Source organism: Peromyscus leucopus, chromosome 11 (assembly GCF_004664715.2).
Source record: "Peromyscus leucopus breed LL Stock chromosome 11, UCI_PerLeu_2.1, whole genome shotgun sequence".
Classification (NCBI taxonomy): Eukaryota; Metazoa; Chordata; class Mammalia; order Rodentia; family Cricetidae; genus Peromyscus; species Peromyscus leucopus.
The window spans coordinates 33,800,625-33,815,201 of record NC_051072.1 but is presented as its reverse complement, the minus strand read 5'-3'; the positions used below and the strand labels follow the sequence as shown (position 1 = coordinate 33,815,201).

Below are 14,577 nucleotides of genomic sequence, written 5' to 3'. Positions count from 1 at the left end.
TGCTGCTGTGATCATCATGTCATTGACAGGAAACTGAGACTCAGGGTGAATGGCCACAGGGTTTGCATAGTAAGCCTGTGACCAATCAAGGATGTGAAGAAACACCCTGGGATGTTCAGTCAGTTTTCTCCTTCTAAGAAGTGTTCTCTAGATTGCACAAAGGACAGCGGAGTTTATATACACATTGAGCTGAGGATTGGATTTGAAGGGATGTATCTGTCTACAACCTGACATCTACTGGGGGAGAACATGCCCAGTGAAGTCATGGAAGCCTCCAAGGTAGCCTGGACGGTCGTTAAAAAGTTCAGCACAGAAGAAATAAGGGGCCAAGAGAGAGCAGTGGAAAGCCCCAAACCACATCTTGCATTTTCCCAAAAACTTGTGCTGGGTCAAGCGTTGTTTAATCGCTTTTCTTCAAATTGAAGGTATTAGGCCAATTATGTTCTTCTGCACCACATGCAATCATTTGAATGCTGCAACTCATGCTAGCCACGATGAGCAACACTGATCTTAATCAGTGGTATGATGCGTTCTGTTACTGAGAAAACATGTGGGTTCTGGGCAAAAGTCATAAAGTAAATTTACACTTGACAGTAAACTCCTGAGAGGTAAAGAGGACATAAAGCTACTTTGGTATTGTTTTGATTCGTTCCAAAGAATTTAAGTAATGTTTTTTAAACACAGGGGACACACGTACAGTGACCCAAGAAGAACTCCTTCCTTCTTTAGTCATGGTGAAGCCAAGAGGTAAGATGAGTCAGAATGGGTTGGTTTTTTTTTTTTAACCTAAATTGGACAGGTTTCTAAAATATGGGCAGCAAATACTTATGAAGATGTTCACCCCTGAAGAAAATCAAAACAACAGAATCCTTGTTCCCCAAAGGATGCCAGTTATTCCATAGCGTATTTTCCAGAGCAAGCCTGCATTCTCTCCAATTTTATAAACACTTGTAGAATATCCAAACATCTTTCTACATCACCAGTGCCTGGGTCTCTTTAGAGCCACAGCTGGCTGCCTGCCACCCATTACTGCTCGGGAATTCTGGGATGGAAATTTTCTTATTTGTAAATTCAGTTATCCATACCCTTTTGGTTGTTTTTTTTTTTTCATTTTCCCATAAATATCGTTGGAAATATGGTGTGTTAAAATAGAAACAGGTAGCTGATATCCATATACATCCAAAATGCTCACATGCTCTCACATATATACTGATATGTAAAATCTGGTACTAACCACAAAAATAGTGATGATCAAAATTAACTTTTTAATGCATTTCTGAGAAAGGGGATTGGCACAGAGAGCCTTGAGGGCCATTTCTAGCACTGTTTGAAACAGTTCCATTTCTCTTGGATAACTGTTCTTCATTTATTTTCATGTAGTTATGCTTCATGGATGGTAAGAAAGTGTTATACAAGATTTAGCTACTTAGTCAGTATATAACCATTGAGTGCATGTTATGTTTACAGCTACATGTCAGAACATGGCAGAGTACAGGGTAAAGGGTGGGCACTCAACTAATCATTGCTCATTTCTTTTCTACTGTTAGTTTCTCTACCTATCAGCATTCCTTTTTGAAGTTTCTAATGAACTAGACACCATCTTGAATTCAAACTGTTTTAAAATAAACTCATCAACTTCCCCTAAGATTGACTTTATATGTCTGTATATAAAAATGTCTCTGTCAGTGACTCCCTATTTTCCAATATTCCAAATACAGAAATTTTGGAATATTTCTCATCCCTTTATTCCCTTCATTTTCTATTTGTAAAGCTCTGTCAAAACTTAATGATTCATAAGTTGATGTGGATACACATTTATTTGATTCCAGTCACCCCTAGGGTAGCCTTGGGGCCTCCTCTCTCTTTTTGGCTTGTATTTATTTATTTATTCATTCATTTGTTTTCATTTTGTTTCGAAACTGTGTTTCAAATAGTTCAGGTGGGCTTTGAACTCCCTATATAATGGCGAATGACCCTGGACTCCTGATCTCCCCATATCCATGTCTCATACTAGGATTCCAGGCTGTCCAACTAGACCCTAGGAAATCTCACCTTTTAAGTACTAAATTAGGGTCTTGCTTGTGGGCAGATTTCCTAATTTGTAGGCAATCCCGTCAGACATACATTAATTTCCTAAATTAAATTTAATGAAACAACCTCCAGTGGTTTCTCCATGCTCTGTTTTTGGTTCTAAGAGCTGTTATTTGTCTTTGAAGGTCTACCGTTACTCATGAGGTTCCCCACCTTGGGGTTCACTGTCATCTTTAGACAACACTTAGTATACCACCAAAGCGCACACAAAAAACAAACAAACAAAAAAAAAAAAACAAAAAACTAAGCCCCCTGCAACTCTCTCTGGGCATCTCATCTCCTACCACTTCCTTCTTAATGAATTTCAGTCAACTATTCAAGTAACTCTAGAATAGGAACAACCCAGGAACACTTGTCAAAGCAACACAGTGAATGAATGCTAGAATAAGAAACTTCCTTGAGGTCAATCCAGTAATAAACCAGCAGAAATGTGTAACCACTTCCTCTAAAACTCCAAGGAATGTTGCTTCTTTAACTTCACGTCAGCCTCCATCACTGCCCCACTAAAATACGTTTTCTAGCACAAATGAGTCATTCAGTTAATGTTTCATTCATAAAACCAGCTGAAAATATTTTCCATTTTTGTGGAAAAGAACTAAACAACAATAGAGCCTGTATGCTTACCATTTTCCTTCTTCATTTTCGTATTGTTGAACAGTGTATCCAAACATGTCCTCCACTGGGCCACTGAAACTCATTGAATTTTTCACATCAACGTTGAAGGATATGCAGAAGCCTAGAATAACTTTGAGAGGGGAAAGAAAGTCCAGTTACACAAGGTTAATGGAGAACACATCGTGTTTGGGATTATGGATGGCATTCTTAGGATTACCAATGAAAGCTGTGCTCTTGTGGAAAAGCACAATTGAAACTCAAGAGAATGAAAAAAACACAGGGACAAATAGCCAAACAAATAGAAACACATGAACTATGAACCAATAGCTGAGGAGCCCCCAACTAGATCAGGCCCTCTGAATAAGTGAGACAGTGGATTAGCTTGATCTGTTTGGGAGGCATCCAGGCAGTGGGACTGGGTCCTGTCCTTAGTGCATGAGCTTGCTGTTTGGAACCTGGGGCTTATACAGGGACACTTGGCTCAGCCTAGGAGGAGGGGACTGGAGCTGCCTGAACTGAATCTACCAGGTTGAGCTGAATCCCCAGGGGAGTCTTTGCCCTGGAGGAGATGAGGGCTGGGGGGAAGGTGGAGGGGCGGGAGGAAGGAGGACAAGGGAATCTGTGGCTGATATGTACAATTAAATTATAAAATAAAATTTAAAAAAGAGAATGAGAACTCAAGCAAGGTTCTGATAGGATGTTAATCGTTGAGCACCTACAGGCTGGCTTTTTTTTTTTTTTTTAAATGTTTGGAAATTAGTATCTGTACCATTCCCAGAAGTAAAATTTCAGGATTGAGTGGGAGTCACAGAAATTTAAAATGACTAATGAGTTTGCAGATACATTCCCAGAAGTGATCCCTACAGTATAATGTGACCAGCGGTGATTTTAAACAGCATCCTTTCCCCTCTGCAAGGTCTGGAGATGCAGGCAGGTTGCTTTTAAACCTCCCTGGCAAGAGCTTTCTCCATTCTGTTTCTGAAAGGAAATTGCCTTTCCTTTGCACTCAAAGGATTCCTTTCCTTTGCATGGTCTTTAGAGGATTGTTTCCACTCAGGGACGGCTTCCTAGGCAGGCCTGAGATAAGTTTTGCTTATCTTGGAGAAACAAGCAGTTGATGGAACTTTGTACCAATACAAAAAAAGCCTCTTTGCACCAGTGTTGACTGTGATAAACTCACAAACGTTTTGGATTAAATTAGGTAGTATTCTCATTAGTCCATGCCTGGTACACATCACACACACAATGAGAGCTTATCTCTTTGATTTCCCTGTGATTCAGGTGAAAGACAAGTTTTACATGAAGGGTGACCATGTACAGAGGTTCTGAAATCACAAGGTCTGAAGGAGGGTACCAAATTCCTCATTTGGTCCTAGTTTGGAAAAATAGACTTATAAGTTTCAATATCCCCATCCTGAATGTAACCAATAACCCTTCTCAAAGATCACCACCTTTTACAATAGTACATTCCAAGGCATCTTCAGAGGTTATTAACATCAGTTCTCAAAACTAGCTTCAACCACACAGATTCTGGAAACTTCTCTGTTCTATTCCTATAGACTGAGGACATTTAACACATCTAATCTCTTGGCTTTTATTCACACTAAACTTTTTCCATAAATATGCTCTAAATCCAGATTACTCTAACTCACAACCTTCAAATTACATCAACATTAACAAGTATTTATTTGATGCACTGGATTTGAATTTAATTTAGAGAAAATACTTCCAGAAAAAAAAAACCTTTCTTTCCACTCATAGATCTATCTATATAGTCTGTCTTGATCTTCTAATTCCTTAACCTCTTCTTTGATTTTTTTTTTAAAAAAAATTCTTACCAAGATAACCATTAAATACTATTTATATTATTATCTATTGGAGTCTTCCCCACCCCCTAGACTAGGAAAGTCTTAAAACTGAAGACAGTCTTACTCATCTTTTTATCCTTTGTAAAAATCTGGCACAATTCCTCTTACACAGATGGGCAGTAACATGTTTATAGTCTGAAAGATAACATGCTGGAGAGGGAAGGATGCCAGCTGTGGCTGGAGATGCACGGGCAGCCATCTCATCCTAGCAAAGGAAGAAGACTTTTTAATGCTCTAAGGTAAGGGGGAGATGGGACTTGGCAGTGAGAAGAAAATCCCTACCCAGGATTTGGGAGGGTCTCTGAGCATAGGAAGACACACAGGACAAATATGGTTGTGAGCTCACGAAGCAGTCTTCTTGGCTGGCATGAAGAAAGTAGACAAAGAGTAGGCAGCCAGGACAGGTCCTTTTATGTACATTTCCTCTTCATTCCCCAAGGGCGATGGAGCACAGCTGTCTACCATCCCCAACATCCTCTTGTAGATACCGGGAGGTCATTTTAAACAGTGCTCACCCCCTGCTCCCAGCTTCTAGTACATGCGCTTGACCTTTTTTTTTTTTTCTAAAGTTTTGATGTTTTGAATGGTTTCAACAGATTTCTTTCATAGGAGACATGCACAGAATATTGCCTCCACCGTGTGGTTTCTCAACCACGGCACTGCAGGCAGTTTTGTCATAAGGAGCTGCGCTGAAAGGTGCTTAGCACTATCCATGGCCCCAGTACACATGGTACTAGTTGCATTCTGTGAGTTTTGACCATCAGCATTATCTCTAGACATGGCCAAAATCTTGTGGAGTCAAAATTATCCATGACTGAAAACAACTGTTCAAGAGATGTAAGGACCAGAGAACTACCACCGACTGTACACCAGCTGTGGTTCACAGATCACTGGACATGTCGCCCAAGGAAGGTGAGCCTTACCCAGGGGACTATGAATCTCAGGTTCCAGCCAGATTTCAAGAATCAAATCTCCATGGCATTGCATCCTCTTAAGGTTTAAGAGGCATGACTATGTGACATGTCGCTTCTTTTTCACTATGTCTACACAGGTAGCAGAATTGATCTACATTCAAAGGACTCCCCTTTAGACAAAATGGGAAACATATTATTATTTTTTTTTTCTGTCAGGGTCAGTTCCACTTGTTTGAAGGATTTCTTTATTCAGCACATTATCTTTTTTGTTTGTTGTTTGTTTTTTAATTCTCTTAAAGGCCAGTTGAGTGTTTGGTATTCTTGGGTCTGTCTATTCTACATCTTGTATGGAATGTCCAAGGGTGGGTGCTGCATTTTTTTTTCATTTCCTGTCCTTAGAATTCTAGAGGCGATTTGCTCAAAGCGATTGTAAATCTGTGCCTTTTATGTTTTCTGAAGCACTAAGGAGCCTGTAGCACAGGAGATGACAATTTTTTTTTTAAAAGTAGTTTACAACTTGTCCTCTTGATTTAAAGGAGTCAGTGAACAGTAAAGGCAGTGTCTCATAACTTTTAGTTCAATGTTCATTTTATGAGAGTAGATTTTCTTGGGACTTCATGTTCTAGAAGTAAGACAAAAATGGCACTCATCTGAATGAAAGTGTGTGTGGGGGAAACCCAGACAAACAAAAATCATAAAACAAAACATAACAGTCTGAAAGGCTCGAGAGTCCAGATAAGGAAGATATTGAAAGTAACTGGAAATGAATACAGTGTAGAGTCAGATGTCTAAAGGAGACACTGCTCTGACATGTACCCCTGGGAAGTCTTTCTCCACCATGTGCCATGTGTTGTCCCTCAGTTTTTATCCCACTAAACTCATCAACAGCCACGCCGATATCATTCTCATCAGCATCCTGTGAGGGAGGGAGAGCTTTGGGAGCGAGCCAAGAATAGTCCTCAAGTCTCCATGGGATTCCATAATATAAAGCATCAGTCACCGTTCACATGGATTCAGTTTTTCTCCTTAAAACCAGAAAAAAAAAAAAAAAAAAACCTAGTGACAAATAACTTGGGTCCAGCTTTAGAAGGAAGTGCCTTCTTGTTAGCAAGGATGAGTTTGTATAGTTCTGTGTCCTCGGATGGCAGTTTGAGGAGGAAACTGTTGTTGGCGGCAACTGGCTGAGAAGGATGTTGGGGATGCTGGTATGGGAAAGTAGTCATGGCAACAGAACTCAGACCAAGCTTCTTGAAGGACTTCATGAAAACATTATGTCTGTAGAGAAAAGGAATGAAGGAGTCTGCTCCTTTTCAAGTATGGCCATATGTTATGAGCACAGTAGTAAAAAGCAGACGTGAAAGATGAGGTGGTTGATGCTGGAGGTTGTATTTTGTAAATTAAATCATTCTTGTTCATTTTCCCCCTCCAGAGTGAAATTTAATATGCCAGGCAATAAATGAGAGAAAGAGATACATAGCTTCCAGGTCTGGGTTTATTTGCTCCAAAATACTGTTTTTCGTAGAAATAACATATTAAGTCATTGGCTAGGTAGGTTAGTAGTTATTGCTTTCTTTTTGTATATTTGGAAACTAAACCTCAGAGAGGTTGAGAGATGTGTCTAGGCTGAATGTATTAACAGCAGACAGAGGGTCCTCAGGTCCAATCATGGACTATCTGTAACAAACTCTAGACTGTCTTCATTTCCAGAATGGTTAGACGAATTGGTCAGATTAATAACGATGAAAATAAGAACGAAACTCAACTGGTCCATGCAAGTTTTTAACCCTGTATAGTTTTGGAATATTTGAGGGGTGACCTGGGGGGAAAAAAGCTGAATGAAGGTAGAAAAATATGAGCTTCTTTAGAGACTGTGAAATCAGGTGGAGCGCTCTCTCTCTCTCCTCTCTCTCTCTCTCTCTCTCTCTCTCTCTCTCTCTCTCTCTCTCTCTCTCTCTCTCACACACACACACACACACACACACACACACACACACATTCCCGATTCCAAGAAGAGTCACTTCAGCCTGTGTGTTTGCTGCTTAAATAAGCAACTCTGGGCCTGACCATCTGGCCTAGCAACACGGCTCTACTCATATCCAGACGGGAATATGTAATAGCTAATGGAAATTTCTACCTTGCAAATTCTGAGCCCAAGGCCAGTGAGCATCAAGTAAGTGGTGGCGAAGGAGATGTTTTATAATTCCATTGCTTTCCATTAATAATGTCTCATGTATGTTTATCCAACCTAGCAACAGGAGAACTCATAATTAACATTATTTCCAGTCTAAAGATTGAAATGATAACACATAAAATGAAAGATCATAGTTCAAGTATTTAGTAAATTGATGACTCCCAGAATAAGTTCCTTCCTGTCTCCTTACGTATAACAAACTTGACGATATCAGTGCTTTGTCTTTGAAATTTTAATTAATTTACTCCTCATGGATTACATAATTGGATCTCAGTTTTGAGGTACATGGCTGCCAAAAAAGAATAAGAACTTGACTGACATGGTAACAAGATCTGGCCAAGCAGCTATAGAAAAACATCGTTCCTTTTGATCTGAAAGTTGAAAAGATTATTTTTATAGCTTTTTGATCATGAAAATGATCCAAAAGCCTCCATTAGCAAAGATATGGGAAATCAATTGTTAAAACATGACCATAATAGAGCCTAATCGGAGAGTACAGAAAGAAAGTAGCTGGTTATGACATCAAACACAGAAAACCCATACTTGCCATACAAAGAAATATGTCTAATTTGTGTTCTTCAAAACAAGAAAAATGTCCCCATATAATGACATAAAGAAAACACACAACACCATTCCAAGCCCCTTTCATCGGAAATGATGGAATATGTCAGCAAGATGTTTCCCTCCATCAGCAAGGCCAGAAAAGCCAACTCAAATACCTTAATATGCATGTGTTTTCCAGCTTCACCCTGGGAGGCTGCTTTGTGAATTCAGTTTGCTGCACTAAGTGAATTGTTTTGTCTTTGATTTGAAAGTCCATGACCTCTAGTTGTTAACAAATGACATTTGATCTCTAAAGTGCTGTGTATATTTGTGTGTGTGTGGCTGGTTGGGAGGATTCAAGGAAGTATATTATTTAATACATAGTAGGTGTTTTCTACATGTTTTTAAGAAGGACAGGATAAATAATAAAAATAAGGATTTTGAGCAGAGAAGTCATCCTGACTACAAGAACTTGTTCCCTTTCAGAAGTGCTACCCAGAGTATTCAATTCCACCAGGGCGTTTCCCAGACATCACTCTTAAAAAACCCCCTTTAAAGTTTTCCTACGTAAGTCTGCTCTTCTGTAGTGTTTATTTTCCTTTGTAGTATCTACAGACATCTGCTCATTGCCCATACCCTCCCACCGCAAAGAATTGCTTGCTTCACATGCTCCTTTCAGACTGTGTCTACTCTGGTCTCGGAAACTCTTACTCTCGGAACCACCCTCCCACCCCCCACCTTCTGTCAGTGTCATGTGTTTTACAGGATAAAAAAGCTGCAGGACCTTAGGAGTCCTGGATCCCACTGTGGGAACACAACTCGTGTGTTTGTGCAAGCAGCATGAGCATGGGGCTGTTCTCCAGCTGCCTGGGCATCCTGAGAGCTGAACTCATTATGTCCTTGATGGCTCAGCTGAGCACTGCATATGGAAGGACAAACTGCACTTGAAAACAAATCAGGGTGGCTAAGTGTTAGGCAGAAATAGAAGATGTATAGTCTGAATATAAAAAAGACCTTGAAAAACAGCTCTATCTTCGTTGGTGGAATCTTTTCAATGGATCTTTATTAACTTAATACCAGCCTCCCCCTCCCTGCCCTGGCCTGCCCCATCCCGCCTCTGTGTGTTCATGGTGTACGCATGTGTTTACATGTGTATGAAGATGTATTTGTGTGTACATGTGTATGAAGATATGTGTTCCACTGCATAATTGTGTGTACACCACAGCATACTGCATGTCCAACTTACCATTCTCTCTCTGATTTCTTTGAGGCAGCTTTCTCACTGAATCTGGAGCTTAGTTTTTTTGGTCAGGCTGGTGGCCCACAAGTGTCCTGATCTGGTCTCTGCCACCATTTGTCCCTTCTGTGCTGAGGTTACAAGCCCTTGCAGACATAACTGAACATTTTTCCTAGGTGTTGGGATCCTAACTCAGCCACCTCCCCAGCCCCAACAATGACCCCCCAGTTATTGTTGTTTGTGTACAGGACAGGTACCCCTGAGAATCAAAAAAGCCAACAGGCTGTATGTACGGCAAACACTTTCTCCAACTCACTTAATAGTGTTACTTGACAATTAAAATTCCAGACATTAAGAGATCCCATTTCTGATTTTCTAATCTATTAATTAGTATTTTTCAGGTCTGAGGTGTAGGGCTTGAGATATTTCTTTTTGTTCCTATGTTTAATAAACCCAATAGCATTTTTAAACCTGAACAACCATTTGTGTATGATCTATGTCTTCCTGGTCCATGAAACTACTTGTGTACAATAATAAAAATTAACTTTAAGATTGATATTCTGTTTCTGACTTATATATCTCTTTGAGAAGGAATCCTATGTAAACTAATAAAATCCATTTGAAAGAACCTTTGGAAAGAGACCACAGTATTTTGTTTAAGCTCTTTCTCCTGGGGTCCGTCAATTGACAGAATGCACATAGTAGTGGGTAAGATCCAACTCCAAAACAGAACTAAAGACATGACAAAATGTGGGTTGGGGAGATTATTCTGTCCCCTGATGTACAAATAGTACAAAAAGGTTCAAAAGTGGTCTTTTCTTTCCCTAATATACAATTTCAAGATTGGAGCTAACTAAGCAAAAACATGATTGGGCATAACAAAAAAAAAATAAGTATAAAAGAATGAAAAAGAACCGTTATGGCATTTTAAAATACATAATTTCTTAAACCATTTATTTAGACTGTTAAAATTTGAGGAATTAAAGATAACCTTTTTTTCCAGTGTGATCACTCCTGTTGCTATATCATATCACTATTAAATATAACAGTTTGTTCCTTAGAAAAATTCCAACACATGAAAACACTTCCAAAGTAGTTTGTGATTGTTTAGATTAGAAAGTAACTACAGGCCTCTTGAGTTGGCTACAACATTCTTTCAAATCGGGAATAAGTCTACACTTAAAAAAAATGTTTTATTTAGAGGTGGGCTCAGTGTGACCCACAGCTGTAATCCCAGTACTTGAGAGGCTGAGGTAGGAGGATCACAAATTCAATGCCAGTCTAGGGTAGATTGAGTTTCAGGCATGCTGGGGCTGTAAAGGAAGATGGTATCTAAAATAAATAAACCAATGGACAAAAATAAGTTGTATGCAAAGTTTAAAGGAAACAATCAAGACATAAGGTAAGGTCTACCTTCATTCTGTAATGCCTTGGGCCTCAAAGAGATGTTACATTGTGTATACCCCTGGTATGCTGATCTCTCTTACCTCTCAGTTTTTCATTAATTTGCCACATTAGAAGCAGGAGGCCAATAATACAGGTTTATAATGTCACTTTTGATGGAATACAGTTTACACACTTTCTGCTTTAACACATAGGGGCACTCATTAATCTTTGTAAGTACTTCCATAAAACTAAAAATTGAAATATTGTGCAAACTCTGATAGCATACTCACACCAAAACCAATAGGGGAATGACTGCTCATTCTAGGATTCGCTAGTAGTAGCAACCAAGAAGTTCATATTCTCCATGTACTAGCTGCCGTTATGGATCTTCCTATACCACGTAACAGGCTTTTTTTTTTTTCTTTTTCTGAATGATTACTATTGCTCTTAATCATCCACTGACTTTTAAACTAACATGACTGTATACTTTCCCTTCCTTCTTAGCTACTGGTTATAGCACATTTCCATGACATCATTTACTACCAAACATTCTGTTCATTCAAAAGCTTCTTAGTGTCTGCTCAACTTCAAACAAATCCAGACTATCAAAAGGAAATAATGTAAGCCAATTGAGTACAATCTGTTATCCACCTAAGACCATTTAGAAAACAAATCAGAAACTGTTAAAAGATATAGCAGTTTGTGGGAAATGAAGATGAGTCTCAGTAGAATGGAATTCTGAAATATTTTCAGTGGGCAGGGGTCAGCAGAAAACTTGTTTTCTTTTCAGAGGAAAGATAACTTTTTAATTCTTGCTTTTTTGTTTTGAGATAGCTCTAAATGTTGTTTTCCTTAGCTCTAATTGTTGCTAAGATTACCAAGATCTCTTAACATTTAAAACATTAGTTGAACAGGAAAATCCTTGGATCCAAACTCTATTCCTATCTGGTCACATCATCTTTTACATTCTTTCCATTAGCCCACTTGAGTATCTTGAAATGGAAGTGAATGCAGATGTTATAGCCAATATCCCCAAGAACTTCAGCCGACATTTCCCTTAAATGGAAGTATTCTGGTGTTTGGATCTTCACAGCTGTTATTAAGTACTTGTTATTTACAAGAAGCTTAATTCAAGGTAGAGCTTACCTCTGAACTGGGAGAAGATGATGGGAACATTATTGAAAAGAAGATAAAAATGTGGCTTTAAATTTGTATTTCAGGACTAGGGACATACCTCATAGTCTTTGCCTACTCTGTGTGAGGCACTAGATTTAAACCCCAGTAACACACACACACACACACACACACACACACACACACACATACACACACAAATTTTAGAGAAATATGTTTGTTCCTATTCCTGATGTGTCTTCCCATGTAGAGGCTGTTTCACTAGCTGCACATTGGTTTATTTCTACACCCACTCTCCTTTCATACTTGATTGGGAAGTCTGGAAGGAGAAACTGCATGTTTAGTCTAGTCTTCTCATGCTCTCTCTCTCTCTCTTTTTCCTTCAGAAGTGAGCCTGGCGGCAGAGAGAACATGGTTTTCTATGCTCTAGTGAGTCAGCGTCTTAGCTGGTGCTACAAGATCAGGACAGCTTGGTCTTCAGTTCAGCAGAAATTTCACTTATTAGTTAAGACCCACTTGAATGCATTTCCCAGTTGGTTTTGACCATGCATGAGGAAGGGATATTCTCATTATCGGTCTTCTCAAAAATCCAAATAAAGTTTTATTGAAAGAAATTATGAGGAAAATGTTCATGGTTTGCAAAGCCAGTTCATAGATCCATTGCTCTTTGTATGAGGACACAAATATGAAATAAATTGAATGGCTGCTTTCTATTACAGAGATGTAACCTAGTCTCTATTATCTAAATAATTTTAGCTATATTGAGAGCAAGACAAAGGGCCAACAGAAACATAAGGAAGCATGATCAGGAAAAGGGCATCATCATGTGGTTCTTTCAGAGGCAAGGAAAGTGAACAGCAGCCTGGTAGAAATCTGGCCAAGAATGGGTTTGATGAAGGCTGTCGTACCACATGTTCATGTGTGCATCACTCACAACCTACAAGAGGAACAAAGCAAGATTTGGGGAATGAGCCTGCCACTCCTGCTAGCTAACTTGCACTATGCCTTTAAAGAAATGCACCTTCTCCAGAGGATAATGACTACTCAAATTTTCCATCAACGCTCATACATAGTCTGGTTTCTTATTTCATACCTTAGTTCTGTGCTATTTAGTCTCAATGGAATGCTATTTCTTCAGATCTGGAACTGTGGGCTGCATTAAGAAATTTGGATTTATAACTTCTTACTCTGAAAGTTTAAAACCTATCAGGAGGTAAATCAACTCTTGCTGACACTTCCTGACCCTCTCTGGATAGCTCTATTTTATGAATGCTAACCACTCAGGAGCCTTGCAAAAGAAATATATTGTCATTCAACTTAGGACTACCCATTATGCTAGAAGTGGCTTGAGCAATTATTTTTAAAATCTATGTCAAAAGATGTATGGGAAGAAATACCAAGGAGTTTCTACAATATGAGCAAGATTCACCAGCTTATAACAAGATTAATGGAGAAAAATTAGAATGTGTTGGGTAATTTTCTTCAAAATGTAAATTTTTCTAAGCTTTTGACTGACCTCAACCATTTCTGTAGAGTTTTTCAACTCTCAAGTTAATTCATTATTTGTATCTTTAAAGGGGGAGAAACTGACACAGCCAACCAACAATAACAACCATCCCTTATGGCATCACTGGAAACTGATACTCTTCCTTCAAAGGATGTTCATGTTAAAACACATGCAAACATGTGCACACACACACACACACACACACACACACACACACACACACACACACACACAATCTACGGATTATCATTGTATCTTCTTTCTGTTACCAGAGAGATATTTTTCAGAAACATGCCATATGGCTATAACACTACTTTATTCTATAAGTACTTTTTCAGACTTTACCACATGCCTTCTTATTCTCATAACAGTACTTTATACCCATTCAAATGACACTTCATCCCACCTTGCCAAGCCTATTCTCTCCCAATGGAGAATGTCAAGTTATTGCCATCCTTTAGTTCTTGAAATTCCTGGAAACATCCTGAGTTCCTGTTTCCAAAAGTTCTTCCCTCTTCCTCAATTTCTTTCTTTATTAGCCTCCTCCATCTTTCAAAAGTCATTTCAAAGTCACCCTTCTCCACTCCCTCCACTGATATTCTTTCTTTGTGTTCCCACAAAGCTCTCAGATATTTATTGCAGAAGTATCATTTAAATTGCAAATAACTCACTTGTGTGCACAATTTAATCGTTCTACTACAAAGTGCTTAAAGTAACACTAAATTCTGGGCAAATATAGTTTGCTGACTTCTAATGTCCATTTCTCCTTTTTCTTAGTGATAACTACTTCTCATGTAGCAGCAAGGCACAAGACTATATGGCACCTCTAGGTATGTATAGCTCTACTATCTGCGACCCAATAAAAAGTGGAGATGTATGAGACAGCCTAGAAGCTCCTTCCAGACCTGATTTCACTGTGAGACTTGCATCTCTTTGTCCTTTAAGTTTTTCTTTTATCCTATCCTCCTCCTTCCTGGGGTGTGAGCTTCTCTGTGGTAAGCAGAGTTGTTTGGATTCTACTGTGTGTCCCACCAGAATAACGAGGAAGCGCTAATTTCCAGTGTGGCTGCATTGGTAAACCAAGCCGTTAT

The 14,577-nt window shown here is 39.0% G+C and overlaps 1 protein-coding gene across 1 annotated transcript in view; it reads right to left on the bottom strand.

Annotated features, from left to right (window-relative positions):
• The window catches only part of Itga1 (integrin subunit alpha 1), a 156,140-nt gene that overhangs the window by 101,636 nt on the left and 39,927 nt on the right, over positions 1 to 14,577 (bottom strand). Inside the window, exon 2 of the mRNA XM_028884613.2 lies at positions 2,716 to 2,836. Within this exon, the coding sequence (XP_028740446.1) occupies positions 2,716 to 2,836 (121 nt within the window). The remainder of the gene's footprint in view (positions 1 to 2,715; positions 2,837 to 14,577) is intronic.